The sequence below is a fragment of the Physeter macrocephalus genome, chromosome 9 (assembly GCF_002837175.3).
Source record: "Physeter macrocephalus isolate SW-GA chromosome 9, ASM283717v5, whole genome shotgun sequence".
Lineage (NCBI taxonomy): Eukaryota > Metazoa > Chordata > Mammalia > Artiodactyla > Physeteridae > Physeter > Physeter macrocephalus.
Genome location: NC_041222.1, coordinates 57,188,710 through 57,214,476, shown reverse-complemented (window position 1 = coordinate 57,214,476; position 25,767 = coordinate 57,188,710). Strand labels below are relative to the sequence as shown.

General features: G+C 38.7%; 1 protein-coding gene across 1 annotated transcript in view; it reads left to right on the top strand.

Annotated features, from left to right (window-relative positions):
* Positions 1–25,767, top strand: part of FREM1 (FRAS1 related extracellular matrix 1) — a 236,311-nt gene that overhangs the window by 178,119 nt on the left and 32,425 nt on the right. The window contains exons 24-28 of the mRNA XM_055087212.1: positions 2,388–2,583; positions 6,463–6,727; positions 14,305–14,719; positions 20,344–20,545; positions 21,264–21,408. Coding sequence (XP_054943187.1) covers positions 2,388–2,583; positions 6,463–6,727; positions 14,305–14,719; positions 20,344–20,545; positions 21,264–21,408 — 1,223 coding nt within the window. The remainder of the gene's footprint in view (positions 1–2,387; positions 2,584–6,462; positions 6,728–14,304; positions 14,720–20,343; positions 20,546–21,263; positions 21,409–25,767) is intronic.

The following is a 25,767-nucleotide window of genomic DNA, read 5'->3' as shown; positions in this document are numbered from 1 at the left end:
TGGAGCATAGGGAGTTACTGGGGTAAAGCAAGTTGTCTAGTTACTGATGAGAATCAGGCATCCTTTGAGATATCTTTATTTCTACTAGATTTTGATTTTTTAAAAAGTAGACTTTATTTTTTAGAGCAGTTGTTGTGGGTATCAACAAACTGATTCTAAAGTTTATCTAGAGAGGCAAAACACCCAGAATATCTAACACAATATGGAAGAATGAAATTGAAGGACTGACACTACCTGACTTCAAGACTAATATACAACTACAGTAATCCAGACAGTGTTGGTTTGGTACAAGAATAAACAAACAGATCAATGGAACAGAATAGAGAGCCCAGAAATAGACCCACACAAGTGTAGTCAACTGATTTTTGACAAAGCAGCAGAGGTAATACAATGGAGAAAAGATAGTCTTTTCACAAATGGTGCTCACCAGTCTGATTCAGACTTTGTGTGTGTGATGTCCAAGAATCAACCCAATACAAATTATAGATCAGTCACTTGAGAAGGTCACTTGAGTAATCCATCAAAATGTCTATTTGAATGGTGGATTAAGGCTAGCAACAGTAACCACCAGCCATCTCCAATGTGATTATTTGACTGAATGCTTAACTTTTAATGTAATGTAGGTATAGCCTGAGAAAAGCAGCAAGGATTCATTCTGTGTAGAACAGCTTGATTGTCTTAGATTGTGGGCACCATAGAGAATCAAAGTGAAGAGCAATCACTGATTTAAATTGAGGTGCAGCTGTGTCCTTATTTCATTTCAAAGAGTAATGAAGCAGAAATGCAGTGACAGCTCACACATTTGGGTGACATGGGAACTGAAGTGTTTTGGTTATGAGAAAATCCAGATGGGTCCATGTTCCCAATATGGCGCCACAGAGTTCTCTCCTAGCTCTCTAGGGGTTTTCCAAGTCTCTCCAAGACCAGGGACCAGTCCTCCTGGACTTTCTCACACATCCTGGTTTTTCTGGTTGACTTTCCTGCGTTTTCCCCACCTTGAGACTGAATCTTAGTTTCTTCCTCTTTTGGGGCTTGCAAATGATTTTGTCAAGTCAGAGCTCACACTTGGGAATGCAAGTGGGGAATTAGATGGAGATGACAGAGAGCAAAAGATATCATCTTCTGTATTTACTTTCTGGGAAAAGATTATAAAGAAAAACATTAAATAGAATTGCAGGCTGTTTGGTTTAAAACCTGAAAGAGAATCTGTTTTAAAAATTAAATTTACAAACAGAACTTATGATGCAAACAATGTGCGTAATTATTATAATATAATTAACTTTCACCCAGTGAGCACTGGGGCAGAGCATACCTGTGTGCAAACATCAGATGGGCACAAACATTAAAGAGGAGGGAACTTTATCAAATAGAATGACAAAGGGAAGTGGTAACACAGTGAGGTGAGAGAGGCATGTGGAATAATGTGACAAAGGAAATTTTTTAAAAATCCTTTAAATTTCTGTTATAGTCTCTTAAACCAGACAGGAAAAGCACAAGATAATATCATATAGTAAATTTTTAAGATGACATTTTGCTTGAATTACTTCAAATGACTTTTACGAGCCCTTCTTAGGGAAAGCTGTGCATTTTTAAGAGAAAACAGTAGAATTATTAATCAGAGACAGATTTATTATTATTGTATTTTCTAATAGTCTCAGTTGTCAGCTCTCCCTCAGCATAAGGACCTCTTTTAATTGAAAATACCACAATTTCTTCACTGAGTTCTGTACAGACTATATGCTTAACTAATGCCAACTTATTATTAGAAGAGCATGATACATAATACATATATGATATTTCCAGTTATTTTTGTGCTGACTCAGGGTATAAATGTAGGGAGTGATAGGGACTTTGATCATTTTTGGTCTTTAGGAAGCCTAAAAATGTGTGGACAGTAAATACACCCATTCTATTTATGTTTTATCTACTTCAGATAAGCCCAGTGACAAACCAGTTTGAAATAATAGGTTTTATTAGTTGTGCAATGATAAGAACTAAAAACAAAAAAGGAAACCCCAAATGAGACACATTTAATTTTTAAAGAATCAATTCCAGCAGCTCGATTACCCACCTGCTCTCAATAATTGAAATATTTAATCAGCTATGATTGCTTGTGTTAAATACCTTGGAAATAGCACTGCAGTTGAATTGCCACATGACTTTGTCAAAAATCCTTTGGTTAAAGCTTGTTTTTTCTCCAAGGCCTGAAATTGTTTTAATATGTTTCTTTAAATGGAAAATATGATGCAGAATGGCAAAAAATTAAATCTAGAGTTTTCCTGAAATATCATTTATATTGGAAGTTTTCAGAGGATATGGAAGATGTCCACTGACACAACGTGGGGGGAAAAACCCCTGGGCAGCTGACTAATTCTGACACCTTTCAGATAGGGAGGGACTGGGTCCCTCTCCATCCTGGCATGAAATGCACTCAGGAAGAAGTGGATCTGAACTTGCTGAAATACACACACACCGGCACAATGGATTCCCAGAACCGAGACAGCTTCACCTTCTACCTCTGGGACGGTGACAATAGGTCCCCTGAATTTGACTGTCACATCACCATCAAGGATATGGGAAAAGGTAAAGCATTTCTATCAGGGTTTATTGGAAACAACTTTTACAACCAGAAGTGAGCTGGTGTAAGCCCTTAAAGGTTTTCCCCTCCCTCTCTTCCTCTTTCCCTCCTTCCCTCCTTCCCTCTCTCCCACCCTTTCTCTTTCCCTCCTTTCCTTTCTTCCTTCCATCCTCTATACTTGAAATTCCATCATTTACGATTTGATCCTTTGACTCCTCACTTGCTTTGCCTGGGATCTATGAGGTTTATGAGTGTAGCCAATTCATTTGTTATTTTCAATATTTCAAAAAGCCTATTAAAAATCCAGCCTTGCCCACAATATGGCTGCACAGGGTACTTTAACTGTCAGGGTTTTAAGCTTTAAGTAAAATTTTACCAAATCAATGTGATGACTCTAGTTTTTTCTTCAGGTATTGAGTTATTACTTGAAAACAGAGTTTGAAAGGAAAAATATTTTCAATACAACAATAATAAAGGAAATACAAATAAATGTGTCTTAAAATAAAAAATAATAGAAAGGAATTTTGTTATTGTAAAAGTTGAAAGTTGTTTCTCTGTTCACTTTGGAAGTGCTGACAGTACTCTTTAGGGACAAGGGAGAATGCTGTAAGATAATTATCTTCTTGAATTAATTAAAGACCATTTGCATGCTAGGACTCAGCAGCACATAAATGGCAGAAGGAAGAGATTGAAAAAAAAAAATACTGGAAAGGAATCTCAGCAAGGGAGAGTGTAAGCCCTTGATTCCTAACATGTCACTCACTACCCCATACTTTTCCTTAGAGCTTATGTGAGGAGGGTAAAGATCCTATCTCATTCATCTGTATAGCCCAGGATCTATATATTCCCAGGACCAATTATAGTCTTAGATCCTCAGTATGTGCTTGATTGACAGAGTGCTTTCTTTTTTGCCTTGGCTGCCAGGAAGCTCAGAGCTAAATTAAATTGGATGCTTAGGTACAAGTAAAAGTCTTACTTCACATGTGTGGTAAAATTACAGTTGTTCTGAATTTTTTAAGACAAATTTTAAGCTAGCTTGATTGATTTTCAGATGTTTATTTTGGGGCTGTATAATAATATATTTTATTTGCTTGTTTCCTTGAAGATGTCTAATAAGTGACCCTCAGATAAGCTACGTGTTACTGTACACATTTATTTCTCTCTGCAAAAGGAAGACTGCATTCATCATAAGTATTTGTCCAGGCAAAACGTATTACAAGTAAAATGCACCTAATGTATTAGGGCAGGTTATCCTGTCATTGCCTTACCGAGATGCATTCCCTAGCATGGTGAAGGAGAGTTCTGTTCCAAGCAGCCACCTGGGGATTCTTTCTAGCTAGGGGATTGTTTGTCTCGAAGTCCTCGGAGTCACTTTGAGAGTGAGATATGGAGGATAATGAGAGAATTTCATGGGCTAGTCTTGGAGGTAGGGTACCTGTGGCTGAACTGCAATCACGGGCCACATTAAGGAGTCTGGGTAGTAGAAACTGGAGCAGTGCATCCAGGAAGAAAAGGCATTGAGGCTGGTGAGTGCCTCACTAGTCTCTGCTACAACTGACACGTGATTATTTTCTGAAAGTATTTGTGAAAACTTAACATCAGGTAGATACATTAACCTGTTAAGATTTTCAGAAGTTCATAATTTCTTTTTTTTTAAACGTAGTGGTGTTTTATCTCTGTACAGTGTTCTCTCCTTCCCCTCCTCCTTCACTGTTGCTGTCCTTCCTTCCTTCCTTCCTTCTTCTCTTTCTCTCTCTCTCTTTCCTTCCTCCCTCCCTCCCTTCCTTAGCATCAGTTTTCTCAGTTTGCAGTGTAACTTTATAGCCATAATTGTTCATCTCTAAATGAAACTATACTGAGTTGTTAGACTAAATCAACACTAATATTAGCATATTGAACACTTGGGTTATTTCCATTTGGGAGCTATTATAAATAACATTATGCCTTCCCATTGTGCTGTGTCTTTTGATATGTGCAGTGGCAAAAATGACATGGACATCTTTGAGAGAAGTTGAGAAGGACATTGTCTATAGTTGACCCTGATCCATACTCTGTCATTACAGTGCTGAAAAGTTGGGTTCAGGCAAAACCTAGATGCTCTTCCTCCACTCAGCTGTATCTTCTGCTCCTGGTGAAACCTCCTGTGCGTGATTTTTGTTTCCCCAGCCTTGTGCATTCTTCTTACTTCCTTGATGTATTCATCTTGACTCCCTCTGAAGAATCTGAGGCTCAGGTTTTGATTTAAAATTTGGTTGGTCATTGATTCTTAGGTTGGACGTAAGTTGCATAGCATTTTGAGTTAAAAGCATAGTATACAAAAAAGACCAATTTGATCATCTAAAACAGGGTTTTCCTGTCTTGGCAATATTGACATTTTGGAAAGCACAGGTCTTTGTTGTGCATTATCAGATTTTTAGCAGCATCTCTGGTCTCTACCCACTGGAAGCCAGTAGCACCTCTCAGATAGGGTGACCAAAATGTCTCCAGACATTGCTAAATGTCCCCTGGGAGGCAAAATTGTCCCTCATTGAGAAACACTGGGGTAAAATTATACCTCCTTGATGTTTTATTTCCTTACAGGACTAAATATCTTTTCAAGATTTTATTTGACTGTATTTTTAATTTAGAAATGACTTGGCATTTATTTTACATACATGTCCTTTTTGATATTCACCATTTTAGTGTTAATTTTCAAGAATTCCTTATATATTAAAGAAAGGAAACAAAATAATAAAATGTTGGAGTTTGTGCTCTTGGGTCAGATATTCAAGCTCCACCTTTCATAATTGTGTAATCATTAGCAAGTTGGTTAACATTTCTACACCTTAGTTTCCTCATTTATAGCCTGAGAAATATGACAATACTTTAACCCTGTAACTGTACAAAGTAGAAACTCTATAGTATTTTAGTTGTGATCATTTTTTTAATGAACCTCAGGTGAGCAAAATTGGATTATAATCCTTAGTTTGTGAAACACTGCATCCTTTGTCTATGTGTGATCCTCTTCTCCTTTGCACATTCAGACACTCATTCATACAGTCTTTTAAACACACATAAGAACACCTACGTAGCCACCACACGTACAAGGACTGGAATATTAACAGTATCAAACATCTACCTGTGTGCTCTTTCCAACCTCCAGTGAGAACCACCATCCTGAATTTTGTGTTAATTTTCTTACTTTTGTTTATAGTTTTCTGGGACTTGCTCACTCAGCTAATAAATTTGAGTAAGCTACATCTTGTGTGGTTACATATAGCTCTAGTGCATCTGTTTTGCTACTCTACAAAATTCAGTTGTATGAATAGACCACAGTTTGTTTATACATTCACCTTTTGAGAAGGCATTTGGGTTGTCTCCATTGTTCTCAGTTACAAACAGTGCTGCCATGACCATTCTAGCACAGATCTCCTGGGTACAAGTGCATGTGTGTCTCTCCAGCATGCAGCTGGAGTGGAATCACTAGGTCAAGGCACAGGTGAGTATCCAACTCTTTACAAAATAATTCCAGATTGTGTACCAGTTTACACTCCTACCAGACTCATATGCAAGATTCTCTATCCTCTTCAACACTTGGTATCATCAGGCTCCTACATCCTTGCCAATCAGAGGGTTACATGATGGCAACTTATTGTGATCTTGATTTATATTTCTGTGACTGTTCATGAGATTGAGCATCTTTTGTGCCTTTATTGGCCATATTGTTACGCCTTCTCTGTGATATCTGCTTATGTCTTTGGCTGAATTCTTTTATTAATCCTTGGTATAGAAACATTGCTATGTCATATTAGTTTTGATTTCTGCACAGTTTGGCCTTTGCTTTTTACCTTCACATTTTATTTTTAAAAATTTGGTTCTTGACCACAACCTCTTCTGCCACGCAGGTGATATTGTCATCCGGGCAAAACCACTTTTGGTGTCTAAAGGTGACAGAGGTTTCCTGATGACCACCACCCTTCTTGCTGTGGACGGAACAGACAAGCCTGAGGAACTTCTCTATGTCATCACCTCCCCACCACGATACGGCCAGGTCGAATACGTCCACTATCCCGGGGTCCCCATTACAAGCTTCAGCCAAATGGACATAGCAGGACAGACGGTCTGCTACGTACATAAGAGCACGGCAGCTGCCCACAGAGACATGTTCAGGTGAGCCCCGAGGAAACTTTTCAGAACTCCTTCTTTGGATTAGTGCTTAGAAAGACAAAGGAGGGAAAAAAATGGGTCCTTTTCCAGCTCTGGTGTAAGTATGCTCTTCATCCACTCCCTCAATGGATGAAAGGGAAAGGTGCACAATTAAAATGACAGCAGCCAGCCGAGAAATTAGGGCTCGTTGTTTAAAAATAAACACCTAAGCAGATCTCAGTGCAAGCTGTTCCATGAAGAGACATGTGAAGACCTGAGGACCCCCGCTAATGAGAGCTGTGGAAAAGTAATTTACCTCTTTTTGAGTATGTTTTTCTATCTGAGGAAAAGGAATTTGCTAGTAAACATTTGGCATAAGCAGACAGTGCCTTTTGACACAATGTGTTCTGGTAACTACATCATAAATCATGTTGCCATAAAGTGGATCGTATTTCCCCATAGAAACTGTGTTATAATTGGGGGCTGTGCACCTGTTCAAGGATTCTGTATCAAATAAATCACTGGAAGGAATAACAATCTGTTGAAAAGGCAAAGATACAACATTAATGAAAGTCTACATTCATTTAAAATACTGAAATCTGTTTCCAGTCACAGAAAGCAAGAAAAACTGCAGAGGATCTATCATTTAGCAGTTTTCAAAGCTGGCTGAACTTGAGTTTCCCCAGGGACCTCAGGGCTGGGATGAGAACCCAGAAATCTTGGACTAGCCTTTGGGGGACCATGGTACACATCTAACCCTGAATTTTACCAATTAAGAAGGAGGCCCTGAGAGCATTGATTCATTTTCCATACGCATAGGACTTCTGGCCTCCAGTATAATTTTTACCATGTCAGAAAACAACCTTCAAAAGAATGCTATAAAATAACATAAATGTCGCAGACTCCTGTGTTATTTGACGGGGTCCCATAAACTATCAATTACACTGATATACCCGTGTCCAAATACCACTCTCCTCTATCATATATGTTATCTATCTAAATTCAATACGTCTGCTATGATAAACAGTGTTTAAATGTCAGTAAAGATGATTTTGCTTGCCTTTTTGGCACTTGGAATGATGATTTGAAAAGATGATGTGGATAGTTCAACTGTTAAACAAAAAAATCCAGGGGAGTTTGAACTGATATCTTCTTTTTTCCCTTGACAAATGTTCTTAACAAGCAGATAATCGTTTGGTTGGTCACTCTCTCAATAACCAATTCAGTGCTTGAGTGTTGCACAGTATTGACGGAAACATCAGAAGTGGGGAATACTTTTCCCACTGGTTCTTTGGCTGGGGAAGGCATAGGCCTGGGGTCAGTTCCTGCCTTCATTACATCACATCTCTGGTTTTCCTCAAGTCACACATTCTCCTGTGCTTGCATGAACTCTTCCATGAAAAGGAATGATGCTCATATTAGCTGCCTCAGAGAGTTTCTGAGAGGTTTAAATGGGCTTGTGTACTTAAAATTCTGAAAACAATACATGGCACATAGGAAGAACAAGATAAACATTGGTTTCTATTTTTACTGTTACTATTGTTGTTGTCATTCTTGTTGTTATCATTGTTTACTATATTCTTTCCTTGGCCCCATTTTTATCATTGTTTACTATATTCTTTCCTTGGCTCCATTTTTTTTCTCTCCAGTCTTTACAACACTAAGATTAATCTTGGAGGAAAGAAGGTATAAAGAGCAATGATGATTCCTTTTTTCCTCTTTGCTAATGGAGGGTGGATGCTTCTTGGCTTAACCTAGGTATATCAGATTCAGGGCTTTTCATTTGACATCCATTTCTGGGACTTCTTGTTCCTGTCCATTCCTGCTTCCCCCTGTCAACGCCTATGGGAGAGTCTGTTGAAGACATTAATGACTGTATTGGAGAATCCAGAGATCCTACTGGTGAAGCCAAAGAATGAACATGTAAAGATGTTGAGAAATAACAATTAGGTCTTAATCAGATGGTAGTGATGAGCTGAAAATGAAAAACAAAATCCCTGATGTGAAGATTGGTGATACCATAACAGTTTCCTAATTCACATGCAGAGAGAGTCATACTAGATGGTGTTTTAGAAATCATTCATCCCAGGAATGTCTAAACTTCTAGATTCTCAAGAGACTTACCTGAGAGTTTTAAAAAATTGAAATTCTTGGGCCTTACCGCAGAGAGGCGACTTTGGTAAGTCCAGTTTCGGGCCCAGGAATCTGTATTTTTAAAAGCTCTCCAGGTGATTCTGATGCTGTTGGGACTAGCCATCTCCAGTCTGGTCCAGTCCATTGTTCCAAGTATGTTCTGAGGAGTTTGAAGATTTACAGGCGGCTTCTGAGGGCCTCCCAGAGACAGAAAATGAAGGGGCTGAATTGGTGGGACTCTGCAGCTCACATCCCAATTTTCTGAGATAACTTTGGTTTTAGTTTTTTGGTGGTTTGACTTTTAGTTTGTTTTACACACTGAGCTTCTGGGCAAGGTTTTCTTTTAGCAAAAAATCTGTGGTTCTATTTCCTAAAGTGAGTGATTAGTACCACCAATGATACAAAGATGCAAAATGATGTGGGCTGGTACAGGAAGGAGACAATAAATAATAGGGATTCAAGAGTGGGAAACTACTCCCCTTTAATTCTCTCAATCCTTCTGTTTCTAGAAGGAAGTCTCAGGCCTGTGCTCATATGTCCTTAACAGCTCTTCAATATTAACTGTTTTCCCTTTTTAGCAAAGAGTGTACAGGCCTCAGGCTCCAAGCCATTGGCCAACAATATCTAGCTAGAATGAAAAACAGTTTGTTTTCCTGTATTTATTTTTATAGTATTTGTAGTGATTAAGTTTTTATGAGTGAAAACTTTGAGCTTTTAGTTTTTAAAAGGTTTCTTTTCAAGTACATTTATTTAAGCAGAAAAGTGAATTGATATAAAACAAAACAGTTGGTAATAAGAGTATAGGTAGTACTAGAAAATGGTAGCAATTGTGATGATGGTGTTTAAATGACTTAAGATTAGGGAACAGGTCCATAGAGAGACAGTAAACAAACAAGGGTTGAAAAGCATTGATTTAATCCAATCCCTTCATTTATATGTAGGAAAGCTAGTATTGCTTGAACACCCGTAATGCATCAGGCAGTGTTCTCGACCCTTTTTTGTGTGTATATCATTTCCCTTAAGCCTTACACCACCACCTTGCGAGAGTTGTCTTGCTCCCATTTTATGGATGAGATAATTGAGTTTCCAAGAGACAAAGAAAGTCACCTAAATTGACATAACTAAGTATCAGAGCTGAACTTGGGCTGAGATCTCATTTGAAGAGGTCTTTCCATTATACCTGGTTGTACCAAAAATTTGTGGACAATTTGTACTTGAGGGAAGGAACCTTCTCAATGTGTCATTCTGATGTTTGGCCAGCAGTTTTACATATTTATAATGGAAGAGCCTAGCATCTGCTGAAGACCCTCCATTTAATCTTGTCATTTCACTAACCCAATCATCGACTGCTGTGTTGTTTGTCAAGTGGCGCTCAACCAAAGCTGAAAGCCTGTTTTAATGAAAGTGTGATTATGGTGCTTTTTAAAAATTAAATATATGCAACCAATCTAATCACCTAAATTTATGTTGCTTGCTGTTAAATCTGGCAAGGAATTTGGCTGGGTAGAAGAGATAAATTCTGCGGCAGAGAATTTTCCCCCTTCTCTTTTTAATGTAAGCTATGGCAGCATTAATTAAACGGGGGAGTTTCATGGTCAGATTTTACCTTCTGCAAAACTATTTTGTGAATCATAAATTTCTCCTGTATTGTTTGGTGCTGCTGGCCTGGAAGAAAGATTTGGCATCGCATTCTGGGACAGATGACACCAAGTGATTAGCAAGCTGACTTCAGCTGCTGGCAGCCGGGGACTAAAAGAACATGCTAATGTCCTCCATTTTGACATGCCGGCTGGACTTTTTTTTTTTTTTTTTTTTCTGAAGAACTGGCTCTATTTATGATTCCATTTTTATCTTTTAAATGCCATGACAGATGGCAGATTCTTCAGCCAACTCTATTGCCAGGAAATGCAGAAAACTTGAAAGCACCATGGTAATGGTGAAATCAGACCAGGCAGGCACCCCAGACAAATCTAAGAGTCATTCCCCCAATTTCATGAGACAGTGGTCATCCTGGCTATGTCTCTTCTCAAGGGAGGGGGGGTAATAAAGGAAATGGGATCCACAGAAGGAGCTGCTACCTCGATACCACCAGCTTCTTAAGCTTGGAGTGGATGCCATAACAGCAATGGCACTATTGTTTTAGAACTTGAAAATATGTTTGGAAGGTTTCTTTTGAGGGGGTTGGTAGTGCAGCATTTGTAAGATCATCTGGTCAACCTTTGCAGACACGAAGCACTGACCTTGTCTCACTGGTTCTGCTAGGCTTGTTTTTTTTACTGGGAAGCCAACCATGACCATCCTCCCTGTCTCTCTCTCTCTGATAATGTTCTCTGCCTGTGAGTAGTTTGCATTGTTACTTGCGAAGGTGGAATGATGTGTGTGATCCAGTCATGTTGAGACATTGTGTCCTTTTCACCGCTGGCTTCTTAGCTTTCAGTCAGTGCAGACAGCTGCCTTGGGGTCCCAGCTGGGAACGCTGGCCTCAGTAAACATATTTCTTACTCTTACATGGTCCCTCTCCGGCTTGCCCTCATTCCCATCTGTCTGATGGCAGGCTGCCGATTTCTGACATGGTCAAATGCCCGTCAGAGGCAGGGAGGAGTCTGCGATGGACCGCCTGGATCAGGAGAAAACTTCAGTGCCCCCCACACGGGTCACACACACACGGATAAATGCGGCTGCCTCGAGACTGAGCTTGGAGGACCTTGTTGGGCGTTTTTGGAATTCAGTCTCCAGAGAAGAAAGTCAGAATCTGATACTCAAAATGACTGCCTCTGATGAGCCCCTGGCAGTCACTGGGGCTCCTACTTCACCTCCTTGCTCCTGATGGCTGCCTCTCCCCTTCTCTCCCCTTCCTTCTTCTTCCTTCTCCACCAGTATTTGACCTGCTTTTAATGGGGCACAAAGACTTTAATTCCACAATTAATGCTAATACTAGAAATACATGTCCTCTGTCTTAAATTTTTGCTCAACTCTAAATGGCTAATTTAAAACTCTCCACAAGAGCATGTGTTGATATAGGGATCTGGTAGGGAGTAGACAGCCACTTTATTGTGAAAGAGGGCAAAGTTGGAAGCATGAAACGTGTTTCTGGAGGGGTTAAGTGAAAAAAGGAGAAATTGGAGGCCCTGAGGGAATGCCTAGTCTCCTTATTTTACCTCTGGTCAGATGATAGGCTCCAGGGAGGAAACATGAAAAAGTTAACAGGAAAACAGTGGAATAAAGGCATAATTCCACGAAAAGCTTCCTCTGAGAAACAGACCATGATTTTTGTACCTAAAAAATGTATATCGCTTGATCTTTGAAACTGTCAAGGTGACCAGTAAGTAAAAAGTTGAAGTGCACACACAAATATTTTTCTAGGTGTGCTTTTTTTCCTTTTTAAAAAAATAATGAATTTTGCAAACACTTCATGATCCAGCAAAGAAATTGCCCTCTTTGCTTAGAATATATTTATCCAAACGTATTTTTTTGTTTAAAGGAAACGATGTGATTTTGCTCAATCTACAATTCTAAAGTTAATTCAGTATTCTTTTCCAAACTGTAAAAATAATGCCTTGGACAAAATCAGGTTATATTTTTTACAAGACAAGGTGTGTGAAATGTCAAAAATGTGCTTTATCTGTGGTATTTCACTTAGCAGTTTTAACTTTTTAGACAAGGATTTCTATGCATCACATCCTATTTTCCTTGTAGGCAGTCTTATCAACTAGATAATTAGAAAGCTCAAAAATTTTAGCCTAGCCTTCAAAGCAAAATCTGTATCAGCCAAACTCATCTTCTTTTACTTTTTGTCCAGTTGCTGTTTGCCCTGAGTCCTTCGCCTCAGGCAGGCTGGCTGATTCATGACGCCCACACAACCTGGTTTCGCGTTCCCTCATGTGCAAAAGCAAAGCATCAACCCTCCAACCCTGAAGGATAAGACACATTTTGTAAAGAATGGAAAACTTGGTAGTCACATTTGTCAGATTAGTAAAGTAAATATAAACCCCATATCTTCTCTAGTTTTGAAAAAGAACCTCCAAAGTAAATTATTATATAATTTAATGTTATATGCCACTGCAACAGTTTTAGACATGTTTACATCCATGGAATATAAGAGTATCTCTCTCCCCCATGAATATTTCAAGCACCTGGTACATGGAGAAAAACGAATAGACACAGCTCTGTGATTATTTCAAAGTACATTTCTTTGGCCTACGGTGAATGTGTCAGTTCCATTTGAGTAGTGATTCCCTAACTTGTTGGAGTTTTAATAGTGCCTTCTGTGGGCTTAATTTCACGATGGTCTCAATGGTCCTTCAAATAGAAATTACATGTTGAAATGTTCTAAAGATCATTTCAATTAGTTTAATTTTGAGATTGGCAGTGGTGGGTGGAATGTGATTTAGTGATCAGTATAAGCAGAAGCACATTATGGCATCACAGAACCTGCGATTGTGTGTGTAAGAAAGATTTTGCTCACCTTGGATTTGTATCATTTCAGTTTTCTCTTTGTAGGTCTGCAGTGGTACTCAGGCACCACAACTCTTTCTTAGTGGACTGCTAAACCAGCATTTATTAAAAACTCTGCAAGAGCAAAAGGTGTGAGGTCAGAAAACCTGGGTTCTGGTCCCAGCTCTGTCTCCTACCTGCCTTATGATCTCCTGCCACGTTTCTGAACCCTTGTGCTCTAATTTTCTTTTCTTTAAAGCAGGGGAATAATCATTGTCTAATGGCTCTCCCCCATATCTTGTCAGGGGCAAATGTGGAAGCTCAAAGAAAAGCATATGAATTGAGTGAATTAGCCAAATTTAGCCTACTCAGCGTTTTATTGGATGAGCTTCCAATGATCAGTCTTAAGAGTTTAGCTTATTATAGCACAGGGAGATCAGCTGGGTGCTTTGTGACCACCTAGAGGGGTGGGATAGGGAGGGTGGGAGGGAGACGCAAGAGGGAGGAGATATGGGGTATATGTATATGTATAGCTGATTCACTTTGTTATAAAGCAGAAACTAATATACTATTGTAAAGCAATTACGCTCTAATAAAGATGTTTTTAAAAAAAGTTTAGCTTAATAAATTCTCACCAAAAATTACAGTTGCAAAAGTCTAAATATATAAAATTAGTGTACTCTTCCAACTAGTGCAGTGGATCTGAAAGGATGTGAAATTCCTATTTGGGGCAAGGAATTACACTAAGTATTGACAACCCTGAGAAATATCATTGGTACACTCTGCCCCATCATGTGAGTTACCATCAATGTTGATGAAAAAATACTTTGGGAGTTAGAATGGTCCATTTGTGCATTACCTAGTGATTGGTTTAATGGATAGAGTAGTGTCCTCCTGAAAGATCTGCCCTTGAGTTTTCATTTGCATCCCAACACGACATATCCTTTAGTAAAGGTGTGTATTGTTATCATTTCATTCCAGTAGATGGTGACACAAGAATCCATGTTGAAGGCTGCCTTGCCTCTCTTTGCCAGATTCATCGTGAGCAATGGACTGCAGACCAAGCCCGGGGTGTTTGAGATCACACTGGAGACTGTGGACACAGCCTTACCTGTGGTGACCAGGAACAAGGGGCTGAGACTGGCTGAAGGGGCCACGGGCCTCCTCTCCCCTGACCTCCTTCAGCTTACCGACCCTGACACTCCAGCGGAGAACCTCACCTTCCTTTTGGCCCAGCTTCCACAACACGGCCAGCTCTACCTGCGGGGGACAGTGCCACTTCCACACAGTTTCACTCAGCTGGACGTGGACAGCGGGCATGTGACCTACAGGCACTCGAGAGGGCACTCTCGCACTGACCGCTTTACTTTTGTGGCCACGGATGGGACAGACCAAGGCTTTCTTGTGGATGGGAGAAGGTGGCAAGAACCTGTTTCATTCACCATCCAGGCAAGTATGACAAATCCATGGTCCTTGGCCAGAGATGTGGAGAGAACGACTTCCAGGAGAACTGTTGCCTTATTTCCTTCCTTCTTTCATTCAAATGTGTAGTGTGTGTCTACAGTGTGCCAGGCACTAAGGAAGGCACCAGGCATGTTAATATGAACAAAACAGTTGTGCTCCCTGTGTACGGGCTAATGACTGGCCTTTGGAGTCAGTGGTGGTACAGAAAGGACCACAGAACATGGGCTTTGGAGTCAGACACACCTAGGTTGGAATTTCTGTTTTAAACATTTTAATAGCTGTGTGACCTTAAAAGAGTTCTTTGACTCTTCTGATTCTACTTTGCCTTCTTTGAGAAACAATCCTTACGCATTATGGTGAGAATTAAATAAGATTAGGTATCCAAGGTACTAGCATATTGCCTGAAATACATCAGATACTCTATCTCTTGTGATTACTGTTACAACATCTAACTACACTATTATGTTGATGCCTTTTGGTCTGTGTTATCTACTGGCATTTTAATGGTTTTCAAGTAAACACACGGAAACTTACGAAGCAGCGTCAATATTACACAGGTATTAATGGTGGGGATAATAACGGTAGCAGCTACAATTTTTGGAGTGTTAACTGTAGGTCGGACCCGCTTTCCATAAATCTCATTTCATTTTCATAAAAATCCAATGAACTAAGTTTTATTACCTCCATTTTATAGATGGTCAGGAGTTCAAAAGTTAAATAATTTGGTCAAACACACATAAAGATCTCAAGTCTTTTTGATCCCCAGTGCTGTGTCCTTTCTATGGTACTACGCTGCCACAGTTGTGTTGACTGTTACGATGGTTCTTGGAGGGCATAATGTGTGTTTCTTTTTTAGTCAAAACACATCAAGTATGTTCTGGCTCTCAAAGCCTTGAATCCAGTCTCCTTGGATATATTTCACCCTGTTCTACACACTTCCACCAACAGCAAAAAAAGATGTAAATTTGTCTCTTAATTCAGGATACAATCTGATTATGTAAAATAATAATAATTTTCCCTTGCTCTTTCATCTCTGTCTTAGAGTTCTCCAGAGAAACAGAACCAATAGGATGTATATAATTTATATACATATAGATTATGAGAGAGAGAGGGGGAGAAAAAGAGAAAGGGAAAGATTGATTCAATTGATTTATGTTCAGAAATTGGCTCATGCAATTGTGGGGTCTGACACATCCAAAATCTGCAAGGCAGGCCAGCAGCCTGAAAATTCCAGCAGGAGTTGATGTTACAGTCTTGAGTCCAAAGGCAGTTTGGAGGCAGTATTCCTTCCTCTTCAAGAGACTTCAGCCTTCTCTTAAGGCCTTTAAATGATTGCATGAGTCCCACCCACATTATAGAGGGTAATCTGCTTGACTCAAAGGCAATTGATTGAAATACTAGTCCCATCTACAAAAAAATGCCTTCACAGGAGCATCTAGCTGGTGTTTGACCAAACAACTGGACATCAAACCCAGCTAAGGTGACATATCAAATTAACCATCACAGTCTTTATCTAAGGTGGGATCTGAGGAGGAAGGTGGGGAGTTATGATAACATGGAGTGGATACAAGATGAATCTTTGGCATGAGGGAGGTCCAGAAAGTGGAATGAAATTATGATGTACTGGGAGAAAAGAGAAGGTGTTGATAATATTGGTACAGTATGTAAGAAGTACTTTGTACCTAGTAAAATTACTCTGTTTCTTTTAAAATTATGTTTTACTTGTTGTTAGTTTCATCCCACTCTTCAGTCTGTTAATATCTTTTTCTTGACCCCTGACCCCCCACACAATGTAGAGAAATGTCACTGTACTGCCCAACCTGGAATAATGTTCTGGTCTACTTGGTTGCAAATTTGTAGGAGTTATTAATTCTGAGTGCAGGCGTAAGAGTTCCGCACTACACTCCAGAACAGGGAGGGAAAAGGGGGTACAGTTTGAAGAGAGTACCAGAACTTAAATCAGGTTTCTCCCAACACCAAAAATATCTTAAAGAACATGGTTATCATAGGAGAGTTATCTCTTGGAAGTTGTAGAATTTACTGATAGGGAAATATTCAATACATGTTGTAAAGGTTTTTCATTCAAAGTACAAGGGGTTCCTTGCCTTGTGTGTTAAAAAACAAACAAGCAAACAAACAAAAAAACCTCACAAGGAAAGCCTCAAACTTTCTCCCATAATTCCCCTGAACTTCCTGGTGTCTCTGAGCCAAGAAGTCAAACAATTTAGGAAATGACTGACCCCTCCAGCAGTGCAGGAGAGTGACCTCCTCAGTCTCTTGCTTTTAAGAGCTTTTTCTGGCAAGACAATAAGACGTCAACCACCACTGAGTGACGAATTGGTCCAAATAGGTCTACTAAGCATGGGTGCACTACTCTTATGGTCCCAGCCTGGGTAACTGAGGGCAAAGCTACTGGATTTAAACACAAAACTGATACCAGCAGGCACTAATCTGACATTCATTTTGTAGGAAATCGTGTCTATCTGACCAACATTCTGCAGTCTTTTTAAAAATTGATGTATAGTTGATTTACAATGTTGTATTAATTACTGCTGTACAGCAAAGTGATTCAGTTATACATATATTTACATTCCTTCTTTTTTAAAATATTCTTTTCCATTACAGTTTATCATGGAATATTGAATATAGTTCTCTGTGCTATACAGTAGAATCTTGTTGTTTATCCATTCTGTATATAATAGCTTACATCTGCTAACCCCAACCTCCCACTCCATCCTTCCCCCAACTCCTCTCCCTTAGGGAACCACCAGTCTGTTCTCTATGTCCGTGAGTCTTGTTCTGTTTCGTAGATAGGTTCATTTATGTCGTATTTTAGATTCCACATATAAGTGATGTCATATGGTATTTGTCTTTCTCTTTCTGACTTACTTCACTTAGTATGATAATCTCTAGTTGCATCCGTGTTGCTGCAAATGGCATTATTTTGTTCTTCTTTGTGACTGAGTAGTATTCCATTGTGTGTGTGTGTGTATACCACATCTTCTTTATCCATTCATCTGTCAATGGACATTTAGGTTGTTTCCATGTCTTGGCTATTGTGAATAGTGCTGCTATGAACATAGTGATGCATGTTTCTTTTTGAATATCGTTTTGTCCAGATAGCTGACTAAGATTCTGCAGTCTTGGTGTAATGATTCCTGTAATCTTTCTTAAAAGGAGACAATGGGATTGGGGGTGAGGGAGAAAGGACCAGCATCACTGCTTTCTAAGGTTTAGGCAAGTGTGAGATGATTTTTATTAACTCCAACACAAGTGATCATAAGGATGTAGCCTTTTTAAAAAAAATGTCTTATACTCCAATATTTTAAAATGTTTCTGTTATACTGATCCAAAAGACCTGCTTTTGAAGAAACTAGAAATTTAATAAGACTAGAATAGATTTTAACACAATGTAGGACTGAAGACACAACAGGGGACCGTGTAACCGGAGTGTAGATATTAACAATTTTTTTAAAAACAAATGAACACAACAGGCATTTATTCATTTTGTAATACTTTTATTTTTAAGGAAAATATAACATTAAAAAAATCCCTATACTCAAGTATTTACCAACTTTGAGGATTACTTACATGGCTTGAAGTATTTGTATTTTTCCTCTCTTGACATTGACCATCCTTCCTACTAGTCACCTTGGAGCTTCTCCCCCAATGGCCATGATAAGCGTTTGACCATCCACCTCCCACCCAACCTCACAGCTCTGAGGGTGCCATCCACACTTTTCTTAGGAGAGGAGAATGACTAACTTTTGAAAATGTTTGTTGCTATTTCAGCTTGTAAAATAATTGTAGTAAAGAATTAATAAACTACAGAAAAGGACAAAAAAATAACCCTTCATCATCCTACAGCTGTCAGTGGCTTCCTTGCATTCTTTTGTTGCAATAAAAAATGGATGATATTATATGTACTATTATGCATATTGCCTGTTTCCACTCATAACAATTTCCTCATGTCGTTAAATCTTCCTTGAAAACACAATTTTTAAAGGCTGCATGGCACTCAATCTCAGGCAGAGATGGTTTATAAATCCCCTGGTGGACTTTTATGTTTTATGGAATTTTTTGTTAATTGCTATTACAAATTATGTTTTAGTCAGCATCCATATATATATATTTTTGTGTACGCATGTATTTCTGTAGGATACATTCAAAAACTGAAAATTTTGGATCACAGTATGTGCACATTTTTAATATACATGTACGTCTAATTTATCTCCAGAAAATTTTCACTAATTTGCATTTCTACCAGCAAAATATAAAAATGTCTTTTTCCAAACATTTACCAACATGAGGTATGATTACGTCTTTAATCAAAAAGCAGCTTGCCAACTTAAAAGGAAAAAAAATATTTGGTTGTTACAAAATTCCATACAGAAATACTCAAAGGAGAAGCGGTAATTTTTCCTCATCCCAAGACAAATGAACAGGTTTGTGCAGATGCTCCCAGAATTTTGTCTATGTCTGTATGAACATATATACGTATTTGTTTTGATCAAAAATGGTAGTGTAGTTGTCTCCTATTCTGCAACTTGCTGGGTTTTGTTTTTTACCAGTTAACGTTGAATTGTGGGAATTTTTCGTTACTAGTTTATCCTGCCTCCTTTTCTTATTAATAGCTGAATAGCAGTTTATCACATGATCATACACAAAAATATATATAGTCTTATCATTGACACTCTTTGGTAGAATTACAACAGGATCATTTGGGGTAAATAAAGTTAAAATTTGAATGATTAGGAGTGAAGGGAAGTACAAGTGTTCTTGTACCTCTTTTGTGGTATCAGTGATGAATTGTGCTAATTCATCCTAAAATGTTCCCTCCCTAACCTATAAGAGTCATTTTGAAGAGGGACTGAGCTCCGTTCGATAACTGAATGAGGCCCTTTGTAGTGTTTGAAACGATGTATCTCTTTCACTCATGAGTAGTTGCCCATCATAATCTTCACAGATTGAGTCTATTTAGTTACCCAGTTCTCACTGTCAATAAACAAATATGGAAGTGCCTATAGATAAGCACCTTTCACTTTTTTTTACTGAGGTATTTTTATTTCTACTCAACGTTTTTGCTGTCTTAACAAAGACACGACAAAAAAATATGTTTAATGCATTTGTAAAACCTTACATGTTTTTTTCTGTAAGTCACCAAACAGTGGGAAAAAGGGGAAATCCTTCTGTAGAACTAATAATAAGTTTGCAATACAATTCTTGGGTCAGTTTTAATGTATTCATTCAACAAGTATTTCTTGAGCTTCTGTTATAGCTGGGCATTGTGCCAGGTGCAGGGAATAGTTGGGGAGAAAAAGACATGTGTCTGCCCTCAGGGAGCTTAGGTCCTAATGGGGTAGTCAGACGGTGGACAAATAAATAAAGTTGGGTCAAAGTTTACAGTAGAAAGTTGGCCTCTCTTCCAGGCACTATGATGTTTGCTGAGAATATTGTGAATGAGATAGTTTTCAGCATAAATTAACCAATGAGGAGGATAAGGAATCTGAAATTCAGGAGCGTTTGCCATTGTTGAACCATTAAAGCCCTGTGTTGCTTGGGGATGAGACGCCTTTGTATAACACTGTGTGTAATTATTGATCATGCAGGTGGACCAGGTGGACAAAGCAGCCCCCCACATCACACATTTGCATTCCCCTTCTCAAGTGGGGCTCCTGAAAAATGGTTGTTATGGGATTTACATCACTTCCCACGTGTTGAAGGCATCGGACCCCGACACTGATGACAATCAGATCATCTTTAAGATTTTGCGAGGCCCCCAACATGGACATCTGGAGAATACAACAACAGGTACTGCCTTCCTTACTCCTTGTAATTGCTCATTTTAAAATACCCAGTGGCTGGCAATGCTAGACAGTAATTTAATTGAGTGCAGGCCCATTTGGTAAACACTCCCCAGAGCTTCCGGATAGATGCAGTTTATAAATCAATATCGGTGCTAAAGAGGGTTTGAAGCTGAGTTTTCCTAAATTCATCTTGAGTGGGAGAACTAAATACTGATACGTAGTTGTTTATTGTTTACACCTTTTTTTTGCAATAACCAGATCGTAATATATTGACAGGAACACACATTGTCAGGACCAAATTCATATTTGTGACTCATTTTTTTCTATCATGAATTCCCAGGTGATGTAAGTTCATTAAAAACAATTTTTTTGGTGTAAGTTTTCTCTGGATTGTATCTTATTTCTGCTTTATGAAGACAATGATCACAATATGTCACTAAACAGGATGGCACAGAATTTTAGATTTTATTACTATATCTTCCTACTCCCTCTCTATTTTCATATTTAAGGTACAATATTTCTGAGACAAAGTAATTTGGAAGCCTAATTTAAGTTCATTGAATTTGAATTTTAAGATAGTTACATTTTATTAATTTCTTTAAAAAATATACTTTGGCTATTTTTAAAGAGGAGTTTGAAATAAAATAGCCATAAAATTGTATCAGCTCTTACCTAATATTTTGTTTGATTACCAGTGAAACTCATTTACTTCTTTTTTGTAGGTGAATTTATCCATGAGAAATTTAGCCAAAAGGACTTAAACAGTAAGACCGTTCTTTACATCATAAACCCATCTTTGGAAGTAAATTCAGATACCATGGAATTTCAAGTCATGGACCCCACAGGGAACTCTGCCACTCCTCAAATGTAAATTCTTTTGCTTATTCAATAGTCCTGCATATAATGTCCAGAATGTATCTGATTAGGAAAGCGAAATGTTATTTTTTAAACAGAATCTAAGAGGACAAATTGATAGATTATTTCACAAGCTCATAGAATTGATTTTGGAGAGGAAACTTCTATTACTGCTTGATAATGGGAAAGCCAGTAGCTTCACAGAATATGGAAACGTTAAAAAGTTAAGTTCATTAATTTAACTGGGTCATTCATTTTATGCATGCATTTACAAATGCATATCCTTTCACACCCACAGAGGTTTCTGTCTTGACAATTCACTGGCATCCAGGACTGAGCTTGTAGGCTCATGTACAAACCAGGCAGCAAGAGGTCACTCTAGGACCGTGTTAGTAACCACAGTCTCCTAAATCTAAATCTCTAAGATATCTAGAACTGGGAAGAATGAGGAAGTCAGGAAATGCTAGCAAAACATCTTCTCTTCCCAAAAACCCAAGCAATAACTAGTGACTGCTTTTGTAAGTCAGTAAACCTACCATAGGTAAGGTGAAGACAGTACAAAGAGGAAAACAGACTTGGGGAGATATTAAGTGATACTTAGAATTTGTATAAAGTGTATGACTTTCAGAATAACCAGAGTAACAAACCCTCAAAATTAACAATATTAACAGACCATAGTAATTTCACTCACCAGGTCCCTATTCTAAACTTTTTTGGAAGGTATACCTTGAATAACTTACCAGCTGTCAGATGATCACAGAAAGGTTAATCATAGCCCAGTTCTCCACGTGCAGTGTTTTTTCTTTCTTTTTAAGTTTGATACCCTTCCCAGTCACCTCAAAGGAAAGTTGTTCATTTATCCTAGTTTTAGTATTTACCTTATCCTAGTCAAACTACATACCATAAGTGAGGACAGCTCCTTTACGGCGCTTTTATGACAGAACATGGACAAAGGAAGAAAAGAAAAATTGAGAAATTCACCTCTGCTCCCTTCATTCTTGCTTTGTCTTTCTAATCCTGAATTGTAGTCCCACTATCTGCCAGCAGAGGTCTCTGTAGTCATTGTTAGAAAAACACGTCTTTAACAAAACATGTTCCCAGGGTCCCACCTCTATTGCCTGCAGTACCTGGTCCAGATTTTTACCGACTGACTACTATAGGCCAGGTGTGCAGTACAAGAAGCTGGGAAATAGGTATGAGCAAGGAAGTCCTGTCCCCTGACATTAAAGTGCAATCATGGCGCTATAAAAGTAAAACAGCTGCCCACCTACCATTAAAATGCTCTTGCCTCGGGATTACAATCTTTATAGAAAATATATTACCTATTTGCAATTCAGACAAACGTCTTCCAATTTTCAAGGAAATGTTTTTTTAAAATCCTGCTCCAAAAATATTAATAAATTGATTTCACTTGCTTTTTAATAGTTCAACTAAAAAACCTAAGAATATTGATCAGACTTGCTACTCATCAAATGCTGACTGCTGGTCTTCCACATGAGAACACAGCATAGGTGCCAGAGAATTTTTTTCCCAAAATAGAGCTAGATTGATACTGCTTCACCTACATACCCTTTTCAGTCCTCATTGTTACCAAGGGCATTGTTTTTGAAGATGATTTATGATTTTAAATAATCCTCAAATTTATTGCAGAATCACAGAATTTATAACCTTACTTGAGGCTTTTAAAATAGGCTCCTACTTGTGCTGGATACCTTTTTTCAGGTACTTATGCTGAAGTTGTTTCTAATTCAGCTTGTAATGATTGGAACCAGTGGAATATAATGTAAAATATGCCTACTGATGGTTAATCACAAATAACTTTGATTTATCTGACATATATTAAGTTGTCTTCTCTAGAGTGGGTGGGGGGAGGTGGAAACTACTCAGCGCTTATCTTTATAAAGTTTGAAGGATATAGTTGGCCCTAACCTCATTTGTAAGTAGATGTTTTTTGGAACAAGAAGAACTTTTTTTTTCCCAGCAGGAAACAAATGTTATGAATAGTGGTCTGTCTTCTCATGACAGCCAGCAGGAAGCTACTTACACATACATTATAAATCACAGGCATTTACAATATAGGTTTCTGCTCTAGTTCATTGCTCTTCGTTTAATTGTCAAAACCACCTTTAAGTTAGGTACTATCATAATCCAGAATTTACAGGTGAGGAGTCTGAGGCAAGGAGATAGGAAGTGACTTTTCCAAGCTCATACACCTAGCTAGTGAAGGAGCTAAGATTTAGGCCCAGAAGGTATGGTTCTTGAGTCCATGGTTTTCCTCACTGCGCTAAAGGACTTTTCGCCCACTTTTAATGAGTGTGCGGAAACGACCTATAGGAAAAGAAGCAACAGACTCAGCTCCCTTCTTTCTCTCCAGTCTTTGGCCACCAAAGCAGCAAGAAAGGGGGAATACTTACTCCTCAAGACCTTAAATGTAAATTACATTTACATTTCAATATGAGTGTGTACTCCATGACTAAGGCACTGGGGGTTATGGGATAGATAATACACAATAAACCACTGGACTGAGAGCCAAAGAACAGGGTTTGAGCTTTGGCTCTCCCACTGACCTGGGTCAAGGCTTACTTATCTTAGTTATCTCATATGTAAAGTGGGGACAGTACTACCATTTCTTCAGTGGAACAAATGAGGTAAAACATCTGTAAGCATCTTCTATGTTTAAAGTCATTAACAAATGTGACCTGTGGTGGTGATTACTATTGTTCATTCACATGGGGGCAACAATTGACTGAAGAAGGATCCCAGAGACATTTGGTGGCCAGCTCAAGCCCATCTCTAGTTAGAAATTGACTCTGCATTGATTCACAAAGTGAATAATCCATATGCTTGTTAATCAATCAGCTAAATGCTGTGGAACTTTGTGTTCTTTTCTGGCTTAGATGGGATTAATAGATTAATATTCTGCATGTTTAAAGGTGTGGGACCTTCTATAACACAGCTGAAGACACAGGTGGGTGCAATCTGGAGCAAAATGGAGGCTCTTTAAAGAACAAGAAGGACCCATGTTCAGTGGGAATTGTCCCAGAATCTTAATTGCTAGTAAGTTTTTGCTATGGCAGCATTTCTATAGAATATCATTCCTGAAGGGTCAATAGATATTCCATTAGAAATAGAGTTTGCAAATCTTAATGTAATCAAGTTATTGCTAGCTAGCTTGCATGCTGCTTAATGCATCAAATGCCAGAGTCACGAAGATGCTTGTATGCAATGGGAATCTTCGAGAGAGGGGTATAGTATGCAACATATCTCAACCTGATTTGACTATAGAACCAAGACCACACTGCCCCAGAATAGCTCATGAAACAAGTTTTTCATGGGATACATTTGGGAGACATTTTATTGTAAATAGAAGTTATTTTAGAACGCTGAAATCCATGGAAATTTGCATCAAGATTTAGATTTGGTTAAGTGCCAAAATTTCAGGCACTGTGCTAGGCGCTTTTACATATGTTGTCCAATTTCATCTACAAAACACAGTCCTCTGAGGGTGATAAGAAAATCAGGCTCAAAGCGTTTAGGTAATTGGCCAGAAGTCACTAAGTGAATGAATGGCAGAGGCCACAGTGCACCCTGACCTCAATGTGAATGCTCATCTTATCAGCTCACGCCTTGGCATGAGTCACTCAGACGCTCACGACAGTTCTCTAGTCCGATGTGAATCTCAAGAGGGTCTGCATACCACCCAAACTCAGTTACACAGGACCACATCATTCATCGGAAACACCTCTGCAGACCACAGAATATAGCTGACTTCTGACCAAGCCAGTCTCTTATCATGAATTCAGGGTTGACCTCTTTCTTGTGCCCACTGCAAAAAGGTGAACTTCAAAAGAAAAGTTGACCCTTGCTGAAGTTCTGCATAACTCAGTGGCTGCTTCTCCAGCTGCTTCATGATTCTGAGCACTTTGATTCTTCTCCTCCCTTTGGCTATCCTCATTCTAGCTGTTCTGTTATTCATCCTTGGCCTTAAAAGAGAAGAGCCAAAGAAATCAAAAAAGAAAAGGAATTTCTAGCAGGCGAACTTGGCAATGCTTTAGCAGCTTTTATGAAACACATTGTAGGGGAAGAGTTTGAAACTCTTAGTTAGGTTCGGCTTTCATGTTACCTGCAAGCCAGAAGTTAAAGTATTTATCTCCATACTAGATCTAAGAAACCACAGAGGAAGGGAAGGGAAATAGCCCTTATTAAGCACCCACTGTGTACAGGTGCTTTATACATATTAACAAATTTTAATTTGCATCATTTCAGGTGAATATAATTCTCCTCATTTCAAAGATAATGAAAACTGAGGTCTAGAGAGACTAACTGACCATAATCACACACTAATAAGTGGTTGTGAGATGTGTCTGACTC